Source organism: Antennarius striatus, chromosome 2 (assembly GCF_040054535.1).
Source record: "Antennarius striatus isolate MH-2024 chromosome 2, ASM4005453v1, whole genome shotgun sequence".
NCBI lineage: Eukaryota > Metazoa > Chordata > Actinopteri > Lophiiformes > Antennariidae > Antennarius > Antennarius striatus.
Genome location: NC_090777.1, coordinates 27663447 through 27678196, shown reverse-complemented (window position 1 = coordinate 27678196; position 14750 = coordinate 27663447). Strand labels below are relative to the sequence as shown.

At 40.9% G+C, this 14750-nt stretch overlaps 1 protein-coding gene across 3 annotated transcripts; it reads right to left on the bottom strand.

The window, feature by feature from the left end:
• Positions 1 to 3084: 3084 nt before the first annotated feature.
• Positions 3085 to 14468, bottom strand: LOC137602354 (NUAK family SNF1-like kinase 1). Of its 3 annotated transcripts, XM_068325008.1 has the most exons (8): positions 14139 to 14252; positions 13920 to 13980; positions 10186 to 10306; positions 9247 to 9398; positions 7710 to 7775; positions 5672 to 5791; positions 5034 to 5166; positions 3085 to 4874 (listed from the first exon to the last, which is right to left on the bottom strand). In XM_068325008.1, exons 2-8 carry the CDS (start codon positions 13938 to 13940, stop codon positions 3712 to 3714), a joined length of 1776 nt encoding a protein of 591 aa, XP_068181109.1. In that variant the 5' UTR covers positions 13941 to 13980; positions 14139 to 14252; the 3' UTR covers positions 3085 to 3711. The 3 variants fall into 3 exon arrangements, with proteins under 3 accessions (XP_068181109.1, XP_068181090.1, XP_068181099.1); XM_068324989.1 differs by lacking the exon at positions 13920 to 13980 and having other exon boundaries at positions 14139 to 14468; XM_068324998.1 differs by lacking the exons at positions 7710 to 7775; positions 13920 to 13980 and having other exon boundaries at positions 14139 to 14468.
• Positions 14469 to 14750: the final 282 nt, after the last annotated feature.

The following is a 14750-nucleotide window of genomic DNA, read 5'->3' as shown; positions in this document are numbered from 1 at the left end:
TTATCCTGCAGGACATGTGCCTCTATACCCTGCAATAAATGAGAACTTTGTCTTATGAGCATGACTCCTCTGAGTCACTGAACTGTGAGAGGTCACAGATGGAGCCTTTAATAAGTTTTCTGTGCAGACCAATATCACTTTGTTGTAGATGCTGTAAGGTGAGATAAGCTCAGAGGTCTTAGAAACTGTTAGAAACTGCAAAGTATGAAATTAACAGGTGAAAAAGCAGTAAAGATGGGGCTGTCAGAGGTGCAAAGTATAGATGAAAATATAAAAATCTTGGTGTATGTCATTTAACTTGGTAAAAAAAAGTGATTGAAAACACTGAAAATAAACATAAAATGCATAAATATATGCTAAAATGAGCAAACTGCACAAATGTTGCACAGATAACCAATTTTAACCCGACATATTAACCTGTTCATGTAAAATATGTAGATCTCATTTTAACTTCTTTTCTTTTCTCTTCTCATTTTAACTTCTTTTCTTCCTTTGTTTCTAGGTTGAAAGTGTAAATATCTGTTCCAGGCTGTCGTTTAACTTCTAATCAGTCTCATTCTCATTCTGTGAATTCCTCAATAGAGACATTCCATTCAAGTCATTTTAATGATGTGTTTACTTTTGCTGCATTCTAGAGGGTGAAGCTGATTTTACTCAGAACAATCAATTACACTGCTCCTCTTGTTTTTGGGCCACAATTAAAATCTGAACTTGAGAAGTTTATTGATTTACTCAAGCTTCAACCAACCGGTGGAACATAAAACATTTTTATCAGATGAGCTCTGACATTTAGAATGACTCTAATTTATAGCACATGATTGCCAGGTCACAATGAACCATTTTAGTTGAGTGCAGCTATTTTAGTACTGTTTAATTTGAGTGTTTCTCTACAACAAATTCCAGTCCTCATGGCTGCAGCATGTGAGCAATCAAGGCTTTCTCCGCTGTAATGCTAATGTTCTCTAGCCGCTTGAGCCTCAGTAATCAGCCTAAAAACCACTAAACTCCAGCGCGCTTCTATCCACACGTGAGAAAATAGAAAGGAAAGCTATGTGGCCTCCACCCCTCCCTTCGCTATAATAATCACTGGAGATATTTGGGAACTTATGCATCTTTCCAGTCCTTTGTGTTGTTGTGCAAGGAAAGGATAACAAACATGATTGTCAGGAGGTTTGCTCACAATTTAGCTGCTGTTGCCTTGCAATAATCCTCCTCTTATTATTTAAACCAGAGCTTCCACTCTAGATTGCTGAGCCTCAGTAAAGGACACTATTACTGAGATCAATTAGGCTAATGCTCATATTTCTACCTTTTTATTTTAAAAACAGGGGATTGAGGCTGTTTAGAACCACCACCAACCAAATGAACAAAGTGCTTTTATGCCATTTATCAACTATCTACAATAAATTAATAAGATTATATAAGGGAAGAAGTGTGTTAATACCATGCAAGTGGGAGGTATAAATTAAGCCCTATGTATATGTTAGCCATACCAGACGTCTCCACATCCTGACAAGACCTGCTGGGGAGGTTTGCTTTGTTTCAGCTGAATGCTGAGAAAACGTTATGTCCTAAAAGACTGATCTATTTCCTAAAGGAAATAGACCACACAGAGATTTTTGATCTTATATAAAAACTTTCAGAGATTTCATTAGTCAAGACAAGGTATATTGTTGTCAGGTTCATCGTTGTCAGCCCAAAAAACAAAATTTCTGTTTTAAAAAAATGACAACCTTGTTATACGTTGCTGCTACATCCCAGTGACGCTTGTCTCTCTCCGTTTGATATAGGGGAGGCCTGCAAAACATGTTTTCAGTGCTTAGAAAATAATTTAATTAAAGCAAATAAAGCAAACAATGGATATCATGCATGCGTCATATCCAGGGCTTTATTACTCTCATTTTTTCCATAGCTTTATATTTATTAATCCTCTTCAAACAAAACGATCAAATAGAAAGTAAACATAACTTGAAATGATGTGGCATTTCTACATTTTAACAACGCATTTATCCTCCAATTATCGCAGGCCGTACACAGTATCTAATGAAAACAGTGTGTAGGGTAAACACAGCGCTGTGCTTATGGAGACTCAGGAGTCTTTTTAATGGGTCGCTTTTGGTCTTTCATAAACAACGTTCATTGAGTTCTCAGGATTGCGTCATGTTTAAGGGGAAAAGGTTCTTAACCATAAAGAAGTAACACTTAAAGTAAAAGGGTGATTTGTCTTAAACTATCAGTTGAAATTCGCTCTGTCTGCACTTCAAGGTATTCATCTTTTCTTTTTTAAATCTGCTTTTTACATTCACTACTCCTCTCACCACGTGCTGTTTTTACTGTTCTCTCACCAAAAGAACAGTTAGAAACTATTCAGCTACAGTTAATTTATTAAAATTTTAACATGCTGAAGTAAATTAAAAATATCGTTTTCTCCCAGGGAAATTATGTTATCATACTGACTTTGAAATGTCCACAGCAGGTTGGTGATTGCAGTAAAATATGCTTTAAACTTTTACTTGTATTTTCTGTATATTCACAGTTCACAATTCACTATCTTTTGTAGATTATACTATTGTATTGAAGTCATTAGTTTCCATAGTTACTGTGCACTGGCAATACCTAAACATTCAATAGTTCACAACACACTATATTTAAGCAACAAGCTGATATATTCTTATCAATAACCACTTAAAATGGCCTCTATCCACTTATATTTTACTGAGTTATAAAGCATTTCTGAACTGTTTATTATGGAACTCATAAATATGGAGAAAAAACGTGTTGCTGTGAATAACAGTTGAGTTAAGCTGTAGAGCTGCCAAATCAGATTTACGTTCATACGGTGGCAAAGAAAATGCAAGTTCGTGTAGTGTTTCCGTTCACCAGCTTAATCTAAATGTCAAGAGCGAAGAGCATGAAAAAAAACCCCAAAACATGCAGAGATCATTTTCCTGTTTGGTGCCATAAACACTCGTGCACAGTGCCAAAAGGTTTGGCTTGGAAATATAGAATTTATGCTTGTTTCAAGACTGAAGTTTAGTTTTATAGAAACCACTCAGCCAGACCCGATGACTTTGTCTCACATGCTTCAAGTATGCTATGATTTAATCACCAAGTCTGTTTCAATTACATTTTACTGCTTCTTACTTTTATAGAAATACATATTTTTTTGGTACATCTTAAAGCTTCATTTTTTTCATTACAATTTTCAGAATATTCATCAGATTTTGTACAAAATGACAATAAAAGTGGCGTTTTAAACACATTCTTTGTTCTTTTTATTCCCACTACTGACACACTCGTACATGGAATCATGTAGTCATGGCACAAATCACTTCCGAAAATGTGCAGTGCAAACTTTACAAAATCAGAGTGAACTCTTCATTCAGACTGTCCGTTGCGCCACATTCAGGTCCAAAGCTCTGCAATTTGGCAAAAATGAGCAAATATAGTCTTTCTTCCTCTCCTTCCGTGTCATATTCAAATGCAGATCACTCAATCTTTCAGTACAGATAAATATGCCAAGAACTTGTGCTTCATATTGAAAATACAATTCTCAGTAGAGTCCACATATTCAAATGCAACTTTTCCAGAATTCACCAAAAATCTTAACAAGATTGTAAAAAAAAAAGTGAATGAGTGACAAATTGATCTTCACGGCAACTTTTCTCTACATTTAAGTATCCATCAAGTCTTATGCTTGTGTGAGTGTTTCTATCCTTCTTCATCTCCACCTGCTCCAGGTCTCATCTGTTCCAGGTCTTCCTCAGAGCTGCATCCGCTGTGCTGCAACCTCCGTGAGAAAATCCTGCGTCGTGATTGGACGCTGAGGTCAAGCAGGTCAAAGGAATCCGAGGAAAAGAGGCTGTCTTCGCTCACCACGCTAGAGGGACGACTGCGGCGATGCTCGGCGCCCCCTGTGGCCTGGAGGAGCTGCTGAAGAGCCTCAGGGAACGTGGAGGGGGCTGAACAAACAGAAGAGTGGTGGTCATCTGGAAGATCAAGACTGCGAGAGAATTTACCGTTACGCTTCAGAATGCCTTTCCGTCTTCTTACTGCCTCTGTGCGCATGGTGGGACTGTCTTCTGCCGCTGGGAGACGGATGCCCTGTTTGTCGGAGCACGAATCACCTGCATCGCTCTCTTTAAATCCTGCTGCAGTCATCCTTCTTTCTGAGGATGAACTATAACCTGACTCTCCTCCATACAAGTTCTTTAGTATCCCCTTCTTGGGCATTTTAGAGGAGGGCTGACTGAATGTTGAGAGAGGCGGAAGAGTTTTGGACAGGATATCAGAACGTGTGTGAGCAACTGTGTGTGATCGATACGACTGTGGAGCAGTGGTGCATGATTGAGAGGTTGAGTTTTCCATTGTACCGCTGAGGAATACTGAGTCGAAACTCCTCTGGGGTTTCAGAATACCCTTGGGTTTCCTTCTTTCAGTGGTGGAAGCGGTGGAAATTGTTGTCGTGCAAACACCACCACAAGCTCCCAATGCAGTCTGGGGAATTGCATTCTCCTTGCGTGATTTCCTGAGGCTTGACATTCCTGCGTGTATCCTCACTCCTCCTCCTTCACGGTCGCTTTTCCGAGGTAAACTGAAGTAAAACAGGTGGGGTGAGAGCTGATGTGAGCAGGAGGAGTGTGGGGAATGGCATCCTGGGTTGACCTTGTTGTTGCCGTTGGTTGCGACCTGATTCTGCCAGTCGATGTAGCGAGCCAGAAGTGGAGAGGAGCATTCTTGGTGCAGAGGTGAAGGGCAGTCACAAACACTCTCTTCAAAACCCCAGTTCACCCACCAGTGGTTGGCCACGTCTTCTATTGTAGCCCTCTCATCCACCGGCACCGTCAGCAACCAGTCGATAAGAGCGCAGGCGTCTGGAGGGAACGCGGTCAACAGTTATTTATAGCAGCCGCACCGACAATAACAATGCAATAAAATGAGCATGAGCAAGAACTGCACAGAAAAAAAACCACAATGGAGAATTCGGGGAAATGTAAATGAAAAGTTGATGTAATGTAATGTAAAAGGTTTACCGGAGGGGGGGTTGGGTCTGTGGTAACAGCCTCGGCAGATCTGTTCCGTGAGCGTGGCGTGGCTCGCCCCATCGAACGGCATGCTGCTGTACACCAGGGCGTACAACAACACCCCGAGAGCCCAGCAGTCCACCTGGCACATAAGAGCAAATAATAAACCTGACACAACTCAGAAAGGTATTTGATTTAATATGTTGAGGTTGTTTGAAAGACTAAAAATGTAGAAGTGTGCCTCATGTTTTGCTTGCCTATAAAAAAATCACTTTATAAGATCTGATATTGGAATATTTACGATGCAATCCACTGATAAGCGTGTTCCCTCTGCATGCACTTTACTCTCAATACTTAAAAAAACAACAAAAAACTAAATGACTACTTCTATTACTTGTACTTGTTTTGAAGTTGTATTAATAGATATTTCTTTATTCAAAAAGTGAATGTAGCGGTGAACCCAAATATCTTCATCTGGCCACCTCCAAGTGCACTTTAACACCTTTGGGCTCTTTTTGTTTTGGTTTAAGGTAATTTTAACTTCACTGTTTTGAATGAAAGATGATTTAGAATAAATAATGAATTGGGATTGAAATTAATGAAATGTTTGAAAAGTTTAATGCACCCACGGTGGGGTGTTGACTTACCTCAGGTCCCTGATAGGGGAGTCCTTTCACTATCTCAGGGGAGGCATAGAGAGGACTACCACAGTAGGTCTGAAGCACAGAGTCTCTCTGAAAATGATTGGAAAGACCAAAATCTGCCAGCTGCAAAGTCAAAGGAAGAAGAAATATAAGTTACATTTTGGTTGTCATCATCATTGGTACTTCTAAGAATTCTTTTTCAATGCCCACAATGTTAAATAAATGAATTACATCATGAACTCAGTGCACATGGATGTGATAAAGGCAATCATTGGTGCAATGCGACTGACTTTTAAACTTTACGTCACAAGGGACTAATAAATTAACACCAGAACATTTGGAAATTCATCCTCACAGTGTCCCCCTCAGAGAGAATGCTGCTGGCTCTTACTCGTGTGGCAAAAACACAACAACTACAAGCATTCGCTTTTAAAGGAGCCAAAAATAGTTACGCTCACATTCTGCCAATGTAAGTGTAAGTGAGGAAAGAGGAGAGTGCCAAAAACATCAGGCTGCTCGCACTCACGTAATGGAACAATCACTCACTCAGGGCTGCAAGAGCAACACACAGACGGACTGAGGCTCCTCTCTATCTACAGAGATTATTAACACGAGCACCAGCCACACTATCAACCCTTCTGGTGTTAAAGATACTCGACCTGACAGCTTTATTTCCACAGAACAGCGGTTCAGGGGAACCGAGGCCTCATAAGCAAAAGATGACACTGTGTATACAAGAGTTGATGTTATAAGTACTGTGCATGGTAAATAATGAGATGGAGACTGAACAGGTGAGTTGTTTCTCCTGCAGCGTCATCAACCTTCAGTTCCATTGGTCATAGATACATTTGCATGAAGCGCCTGAGGAGAAAGTCCTCAGTAACGAATGCATGAATGATCACTATTTCACTATAAGAGTTCATGCAAACGACTCCCGTGCACGTGTCTTCGAATTACACCGCCTGATGCATCGCTCATCCACATCCTGGAATGAAACTGATCTCTGCTAAAAGCTCGACAGCTGGAACAAGTTCCTGAGCTGCCTTTTGAGGATCTTGTGATCACATCATGTGAGAAGGAAGTGAAAGTCTGTGATCCTGAAAAAATAATCAGTTTTGTTTGAGCTAAAGTGGGGGGAAAAAAATCAATCAATAAAAATGTTTTAAAAATGACTCTCATTTGTTGCAGTTTGATTTATTGATTATTGTCAAATTATATTTAGGATTTCATTGATACCTTATTGTAACCTAGTACTGAGCGAAACTATTCTATTTCATCAAACTTCACGTTCAATTGGTCATTTATGTTAAAAATGTTAATTATTATAAAAACCATACACCGTTTTTTCAAAACTTTATTTTGGTTTAATTTTTACTCAAATTAAATTCTGTTTTTGCATTTTTAAGTACAAAATCAATCTTCTTAAGCATTAATATTAAAAAACAATCCCATCATTCCTTCAAACCTAAGCCCAACAGACTGCACTTGACGTTAAGCAGCAAATGTGCAGACATAATGCTGACGTGCATTACAGTGAGGCTGTGTCATTTCCTGCAGCGGAGGCTGTGCGCCGCTAATGTGGTGAACCTGAGGTTTGTAATGAATGAAGAGCTGCTGAGATGTCTGCACATAGTGTTTTCCTTCAAACACAGACAGAGCGTACTGAAATTAAAACCCTTCGATTGGCGTGATTGCCACTGGATTCCCTGCATTCTCTTTTGGTCATGCACAGCTCACAAACAAGGAGAGGAATACCCAAATAAGGCAAAAAATAAAACCTTTGTGGCTGGTTTAGCTTAACCACACTAACAATTACTGTGGGCAGAGAGTGCTCTGACGTATTTTTGAATTTGGACTTTGTATTAACACATTCTTCTTCTTCCCCTTCTTTATTCTGTGTTTCCTTCTAGAGCATGTTCAGTGTTCATGTTCAACCAGTTGTAAAATGATTGCTTGCTGAATTTTCACTCTCTCATTGAGTTTTAAACCTTCATGCTCCAAAATACAAAAGCTCAGTTTGTGTTTCTGTGATCGGTCTTACCTTTACTTTAAAATCTTCATCTAAAAGGATGTTCTCCAGCTTGAGGTCACGGTGCACTACACCATTCTGCAAGAGAGCAGACCCACGTGAGCTTCCTCTGCAGCCAAACTTTGGATTGGAGGTTGTTAAGTTTACAATAATAACCCAACTTGTGTGCACAACTTTTTCACATCTAATTCAGTCGGGCCTCATGTTGGATAAACCATGTGTTGAATGTGTCAAAGGGCCTCAGGAGAGCTCGTCAGACTGTTCCATCACTGACAGGCATAAGGAAGTACTTTGTTTGGGTTCATTCGTCTGATGAGATGGGATTCGATCTCTTGATGGGGATCTAGAGCAGACTGGAGATACGAAGAGAGGAAGAGCCTGTTGTAGGATTTCATGTGTTTCCCTCACATATGAGGCCATTATATGAGGAAACATCCATATTATAGATAACACCGTAGGAAACCAGCAGGAAAAGATTAAACTTTGCTGTCAGGCTGTCTTAAAGCTCTTGACTAATGAACTGGAATAGCCTCTTTTTTTTGTTAATTACATCCTCTTCAGGCCAGTCGAGGAACTGACCCATGACCTTAGACAATGTTTTGTGCACAATATGTACAGAATGTGAGCCTGCGGTTATGTATGTGTGTGTATGTCTGTGCATGTACTGTATGTGTGCATATGTGTGCATGTGCGTGTGCAAGACAAGAAGAAAGAAGAAATAGAAGTTGCTAACCAAGGTATTATTCTTGCTATTTTTAAATGACCAGAAACAGACTTGGAAAATAGCACCAAAAAAAAAAAAATCTTGAATTTATTTTCATACTCCTTTGAAGCCTCAATAATCCCTCCATGTGCCCTGCATACCTCTGAGGCACATTCAATAATTCATTCACGCCGGAACATTCATATCTATTTTGAGACAATATTTAGAGGCATGGAGGAGCATAAATCCAACTCCCTGTCTGCGTCTAATGTGAAGGTTTCACGAAGGAGCCAAACTGACAAAATGAAACTGATATGAAAACAAAAACATGTCTGTCACAAGGCACAGATCCTCACTTCTATAGTGCAGCACTTGTGAAATAATAGGATTTATGTATTTCCTTGATAGTTCACATTTTCCAGCCCCGCTGAATATTTATATCCACAACAATCAGGACAAGGAAACAGAAGAATTTGTACTTTTATCGGGGTTAAGAGCAACGGCGACGGCCGGGGGAAGTTCGTTCAGAGAACGTGCTTTTTAAATGTGTCAGTGTGTGAAAAAACAATCAAGGGATAATTTGCTCCTAATCCAGATATTTGAAAGCTCAAGTCAAGTTTTCCTGTAGTATTAGGATTAGGGTTTAGTGGATTAAGCGGTACTGTATTTGTTGGTGCACAGCTAAATACCATGGCATGCAATGGAACACGTGTTTACATGTGATGATGGATGCTTTCCCTAATGCTGAATTCGCACACAATTCAATTGTGTGTGTGTGTGTGTGTGTGTGTGTGTGTGTGTGTGTGTGTGTGTGTGTGTGTGTGTGTGCGCGCGCTGTGTGCCAACCTTGTGGCAGTAGTGGACAGCAGATGTGATTTGTCTGAAGATGCGTCTGGCTTCTATTTCTGGAAGTCTCCCTCGGTCCTGGATGTAATCGTAAAGCTCTCCTCTGCTGGCGTACTCCATCACCATGACGATCTTGTCCCGGCTCTCAAACACTGTGGGGAACATGGGGTGCATTTACGCTGTGGTTATCATGCCGATAAAATGACCCAGCCTCTGTTCTGCATGCATAATACTTGAGACATGAACAATGACATGACTATTTACATGTGTGGATCAGTGCAGGATCTGCATTTTTCTGATGATTTTGGCCACAAAAATGCAATCACAGAAGATCAGTATAAATTAAATGAGGTGATATTTCCTGATTAATATTTAGCATCTGAGGCATTTTAATTAAGTTAATAGATTAGTGACCAATAACTGAGAAAAACTGCTGGTTCCTAGTGAATTCCATTTAATGTTTCATTCACATCACACATCATGATGGTGAATATAAGAATGACTCTAATTAAACTGTGCCTTCTTTCATAGTAAATGAGACATAGTAAATGAGACATGTTGTTAAATAGTGTTTCCGATCAAGCAAAATCTATGGAATGAACAGAGCAAGAAGCCACTTTATGACAGAAAGGGAATAATTTTTCATGAGATAAATTCTATAAAATATGAGTTATTGATAAGAAAGCTACAGAAAATTGGTAGCTGCATTTTCATATTTGTGAGCATCAGTGCACAATACTCCCTTTATTTAATTTCACAGCATTGTTAATCTGAAATGTAAAACACTGGGAATCATTGTCTGCTCTGAAAGTCTGCATTAATGTAGTTGGATCCAAAATTGTGAGTCGAAAATCATCTGTCTGGCGACCAAACTAAAAATGATTCTCAATCATACACTTGTGTGCATATATAATGAGTATTATGTGTTTGCAGTCTTACCCTCATGGACACGTATGATGTTGGAGTGCCTGAGCGAGGCGGTGATCTCGATCTCTCTCTGGATGTGAATTCTGTCCAGGTCGTCTGTGATGCGTTCCTTACGGATTGACTTGATCGCCACCTGAGGGAAAGGACAATATTGAGCCTGCACATCTAATATAACCTTAAACGTGTCCAAATATTTTGATGGATGTTAACATTAGACGGAATAACACTTAAACAAGTGACAGTCTTCACCCTGACCTGTTGAACCCGTGTTGTTGATGCTCATTTTCATAGAAGAGCTGATGCCAGGAAACACCGATTCCTTTCTTAAGTCCAACAGATAACACATTTTTCCAACACCCTCTTATGCCAAAAGGCTGAACAAGCACTGATCAATGTGTATTACTTGAATAGATGCACATGGAAGCAAAGCCACACGTAAATGCTGTTCCTGTAATAAGACTCCTGCACAGACATACATAAATCAAATCCAGGGTATTAGGGGATATTATACCGGTTCCAAGGGCTGCATAGTGAGAGCAGATCTCCTGTGATCTGAGAACACTCAGAATCAGAAGGTTGGGAACTGATTGCTCACTCTCTACTTCATAAATCCCGAGCTGTTACTTTACCCCAGGGCAACTGTTAACCACACACACACTCACACACACAAACCTCTTAGAGGTGTCCCCTAAAGAGGATACCTCTACGTACTTTGTGAGGTTGGCATCTTAGCATAGCAACCTATACAACCTAGCATACAACCCTTGAACAAGCAGACCTGTCCTCTGGGTCACATCTCCAGCTTTCTCAGCTGATGGAAAAAAATGTCTCTCAGACATTAGAAAATACAATTCACACGCTCCATTAACCGCCATAGTTATGCAACACAACCCAAACACACTCCAGGGAACTCCCGGGACTGACCTGACCTTATAACTGATGCGACTCCCTCCAGTGAAAGTGAACTTTTGTGTGTTCAGTTTTGTATCTTTCCTACAATAACTCAACTCAAGTAGTCAAAGGAACATTTATACTGTATATTGAATCAATACAAAAAAATGGATGGATGAATCAATATGATATTAGCATTTCTAACTCATTTGAAATTCAAAAATATATTTGTGTTGAATAAATTTGAGCAAAGCACATTTAGTTTATTGCTATTCTGACAACGCTAGACTGACTCTCCAAGCTTCCCTGTCCATCCAGAGGTACGGGATCAGAGATTAGGCCACTCCACTGTGTGGATGTCAGCTGAATGGCACATGTCCAAGCTTGGGAAGCTTTTAACATGTGTGTACTTGATGCTCAGGAATTCTTTTCTGACCCAAATACTTGCTGGCTGGGAAAGAAATATCAGGAAGTAATGATGAGAATCGAGAAAAAAAAAATGCCGTGGGGATGAGGAAGGAAGTAGGAGGCCGCTACCAATTCAATGGACGAACTGTGTCGAAGTATGTGAACTCAGTGCTAAAAGCTTCTACTTTATTGCTTAAGTCCTGACTTACTCCATGGATATGGGATTTAGGCCTGATCAGCCCAACAGAGAGAGACACACTGGGCACTGTTCAGCCTTCAGGGCCACGTGTGTGTGTGTGGAGGAAGTGTGTGTTTGTGCGTGCATGATCTCATCCTTGTGCATGCGAATGTGCTGTGTATGCGTCATGTCTAATTATCCTTCACAACAATAACTCTTTGTTCATCCGAATAATGATGCATGTGAGAAACCATGCCAAACTGTAACAGAATGAATAAGGAGCCACGCAGACACATCATGGAGATGGAACAGGATTCTTCTTCTTTTTTGTATGGTGTAGACAACGCTACATGTGTGCAGATTGATGCACAATCTTCTGCACAACCTTTTTATGATAATGAAGTGAAATGTGTTTTCCTCTTTTCTTCTTCCTCCTCTTCATAACTAATGTCTTCGGTTCATGATTTGGTTCCTGGAAAAAAAGTTCTACTACAGCTGAAATACTTTTTCTTTTTTTCTTTTTGCAGGTGTTTTGTTAGTGTGTGTCTGTGAATTTCTCATGAGGGATGGGGATTAACACTCACTGACACACACACACACACACACACACACACACACACACACACACACACACACACACACACACACACACACACACACACACACACACAAACACAAGTTCACATCGCAAGAGCCTCGCAAAATAGAACATCCATTTATCATCCACATTAGGAGGATTGTGTGTTCAGCTGGGTGTGATGACTTTGTGTGGTCGAGACAGGAAGTCACTATACATCACATATAACAGCATACAACAAACTGTTGTTACTTGCAGTGAGAAGGCTATGCATGCATAAACAGGCATATAAGAAATGGTATCATAATCCTTAGTTATAAAAAAGATGCTTGCATTAGATATCCAGACATAAAAAGCCTGCAACTGCAGCCTTTTAGGCAATTTTTGTTTCCAAAAATTGCCCAAATATTTCCCTAATCTGACAAATTACATGGTCTGGTTGATTCTAATTTGGTTCTTGGCTTTACAGACAGATATCCCCTTCCATCTTTCCAGAAGTAGATTGATTAATTTAGCATACATAACCAAGAACATCTGGGACTTTGCTTAAGAAAAAAAGCAAACAGTCATGCTTCCCCCCCTTAAACAAAGATAGACAACTTGGAGGCAGCACACATGTGGTTTTTGTTATGTAACTTATATAAATGTCATACTTTACATGCAGAAAAAACATCTAAATGTTATGTTAGGTCATCTTTTTCTTCATGTATGTTGGTTTGTTCAGAATAGACCTCCATTAAATTTCAATGCAGGTCTTGATGGCAGCTTTGACAGAGGAGCTGCTCTCATTAATGCCATCGTGGATCAAACCTGGTTTAACTTTAAAGAGTCCGACGAGAGGATTATTCACCCTCCTTCTTCCATTCACCTCCTGCACCTTGAACATTCGGGTCATCTCGTCTAACATGGTCTCCACATCTGACTCCTTCCTGCGCTCGTACAAAAGAGCCCCCTGGTCTTGCTTCCATAAATAATGTCCATTTTGTTTCAAAGAATCCTTGGTATGCGCGGGCTTCTATCTCCAAGAATACAATGTTCTCCTCTTGTTTTACTAAACCTATTCAATCTTCCTGAACACACACACACACACACACACACACACACACACACACACACACACACACACACACACACACACACATGCACACACCTCTTTGAATAGTTGCCCCACGTCTCCTCTGCCTCTCAGTCCCCCCTCTCTTCCCTTTCTCTCTCTCACAGATGTAGGTCTGGGAGTTGCAGTGAGAGGAATTATGACAGTCTTACTTCCACAATCTGACTGCACAGCAGATTATCCCTTATTAGAGTGTTTGTTTACTAAAAAAACAGAAGGGGTATTCAAGGCTGACACAGCATCTGTGTGTCTGTGCTCAGATCAGGGCAGAGTGTGGGATTAAACCCCGACTGCAGACATAAACCCCTGATTATTCAAAGTCATCTGGCTCTGCGTTCTGCTTTTCTAACCTGGATATTCAGAATGTAAAGCAACAACAGAAGCATATTGTTGACACGGGTATGTTGTGTGTCAGTGTGGAAAAGGGGGTCAGACTCCTGTTGGAGGGGGACCTATTGTAATAATTTGATCCCCTTGTTGGAGGGCTGAGTGAGTCAGACCAAAGGCATCTCAGCCTGGCAGCAACACACAAGAACACACACTCACACACATGTATACACGAGGAGACTACTGAATACCTCCCAGGAAGACAGAAACATGACCAGGTTGTCACATATTCTGTCTAATGCTTCCGTATTCCTGAAAGATTAGGAACCCAAATCAGAGACATGGTCATCATAACTCTGCCTACACACATCCATCACTATGTTTCATTCATTATGCTCAATAAATTTATTTGAAAAGACAAAATTAAAGCTTTGGAAAGCTTCAGTTTCTGCGTAATATTCACCACCCACCGTCCTCAGGCTCGCTTTCTCCACCGCCTTCTTCACTTTTCCATAGGTTCCCTTCCCCAGAGTCGCCATCACCTCGTAGCGGTGCTTCAAGTTGTGTTTGTGCTGGTGCTTCTTCACCTCCATCGTCGCTGTGACAGTCGCCGTCCGGCCCATCGCCTCCATATCCGGGTTTCTGCGCCGCTCGTTCGCGATGCAGGGACTCGGTGCGTTCAGCCTGGGGGACTCCTCTCCGGGGCGGTGGCCGCTGGACACCTCATCCTGCAGGCAACCGAGCTCGGAGTGGTGGCTGATGTTCATCGCGTCTCCGCCGTCAGCCTCGCGTCTGCCCATCCTCAGTGCGCCGGAGCGCACGGCGCACACCTGTCACTGCGTAAGGACGCGATCTCCAAACTGCTTTACGCGCCACATAAATCGGTTTAGTCTTCAAAATACAGACCGTTATTACAGCTGGTCCAGTTCAACAGAAAGTGAGAACATTAAGAATCCGATCAGCTTTAACTGCAGCTCTCCTCAGACCCGTTCAGCCCATACTGATGGGTGGAGCTTCATCATTCCAACGCCAGCACTCACAGCAACATCCAGGCGCATCACACTCATTTGGGGTTTTCCGCG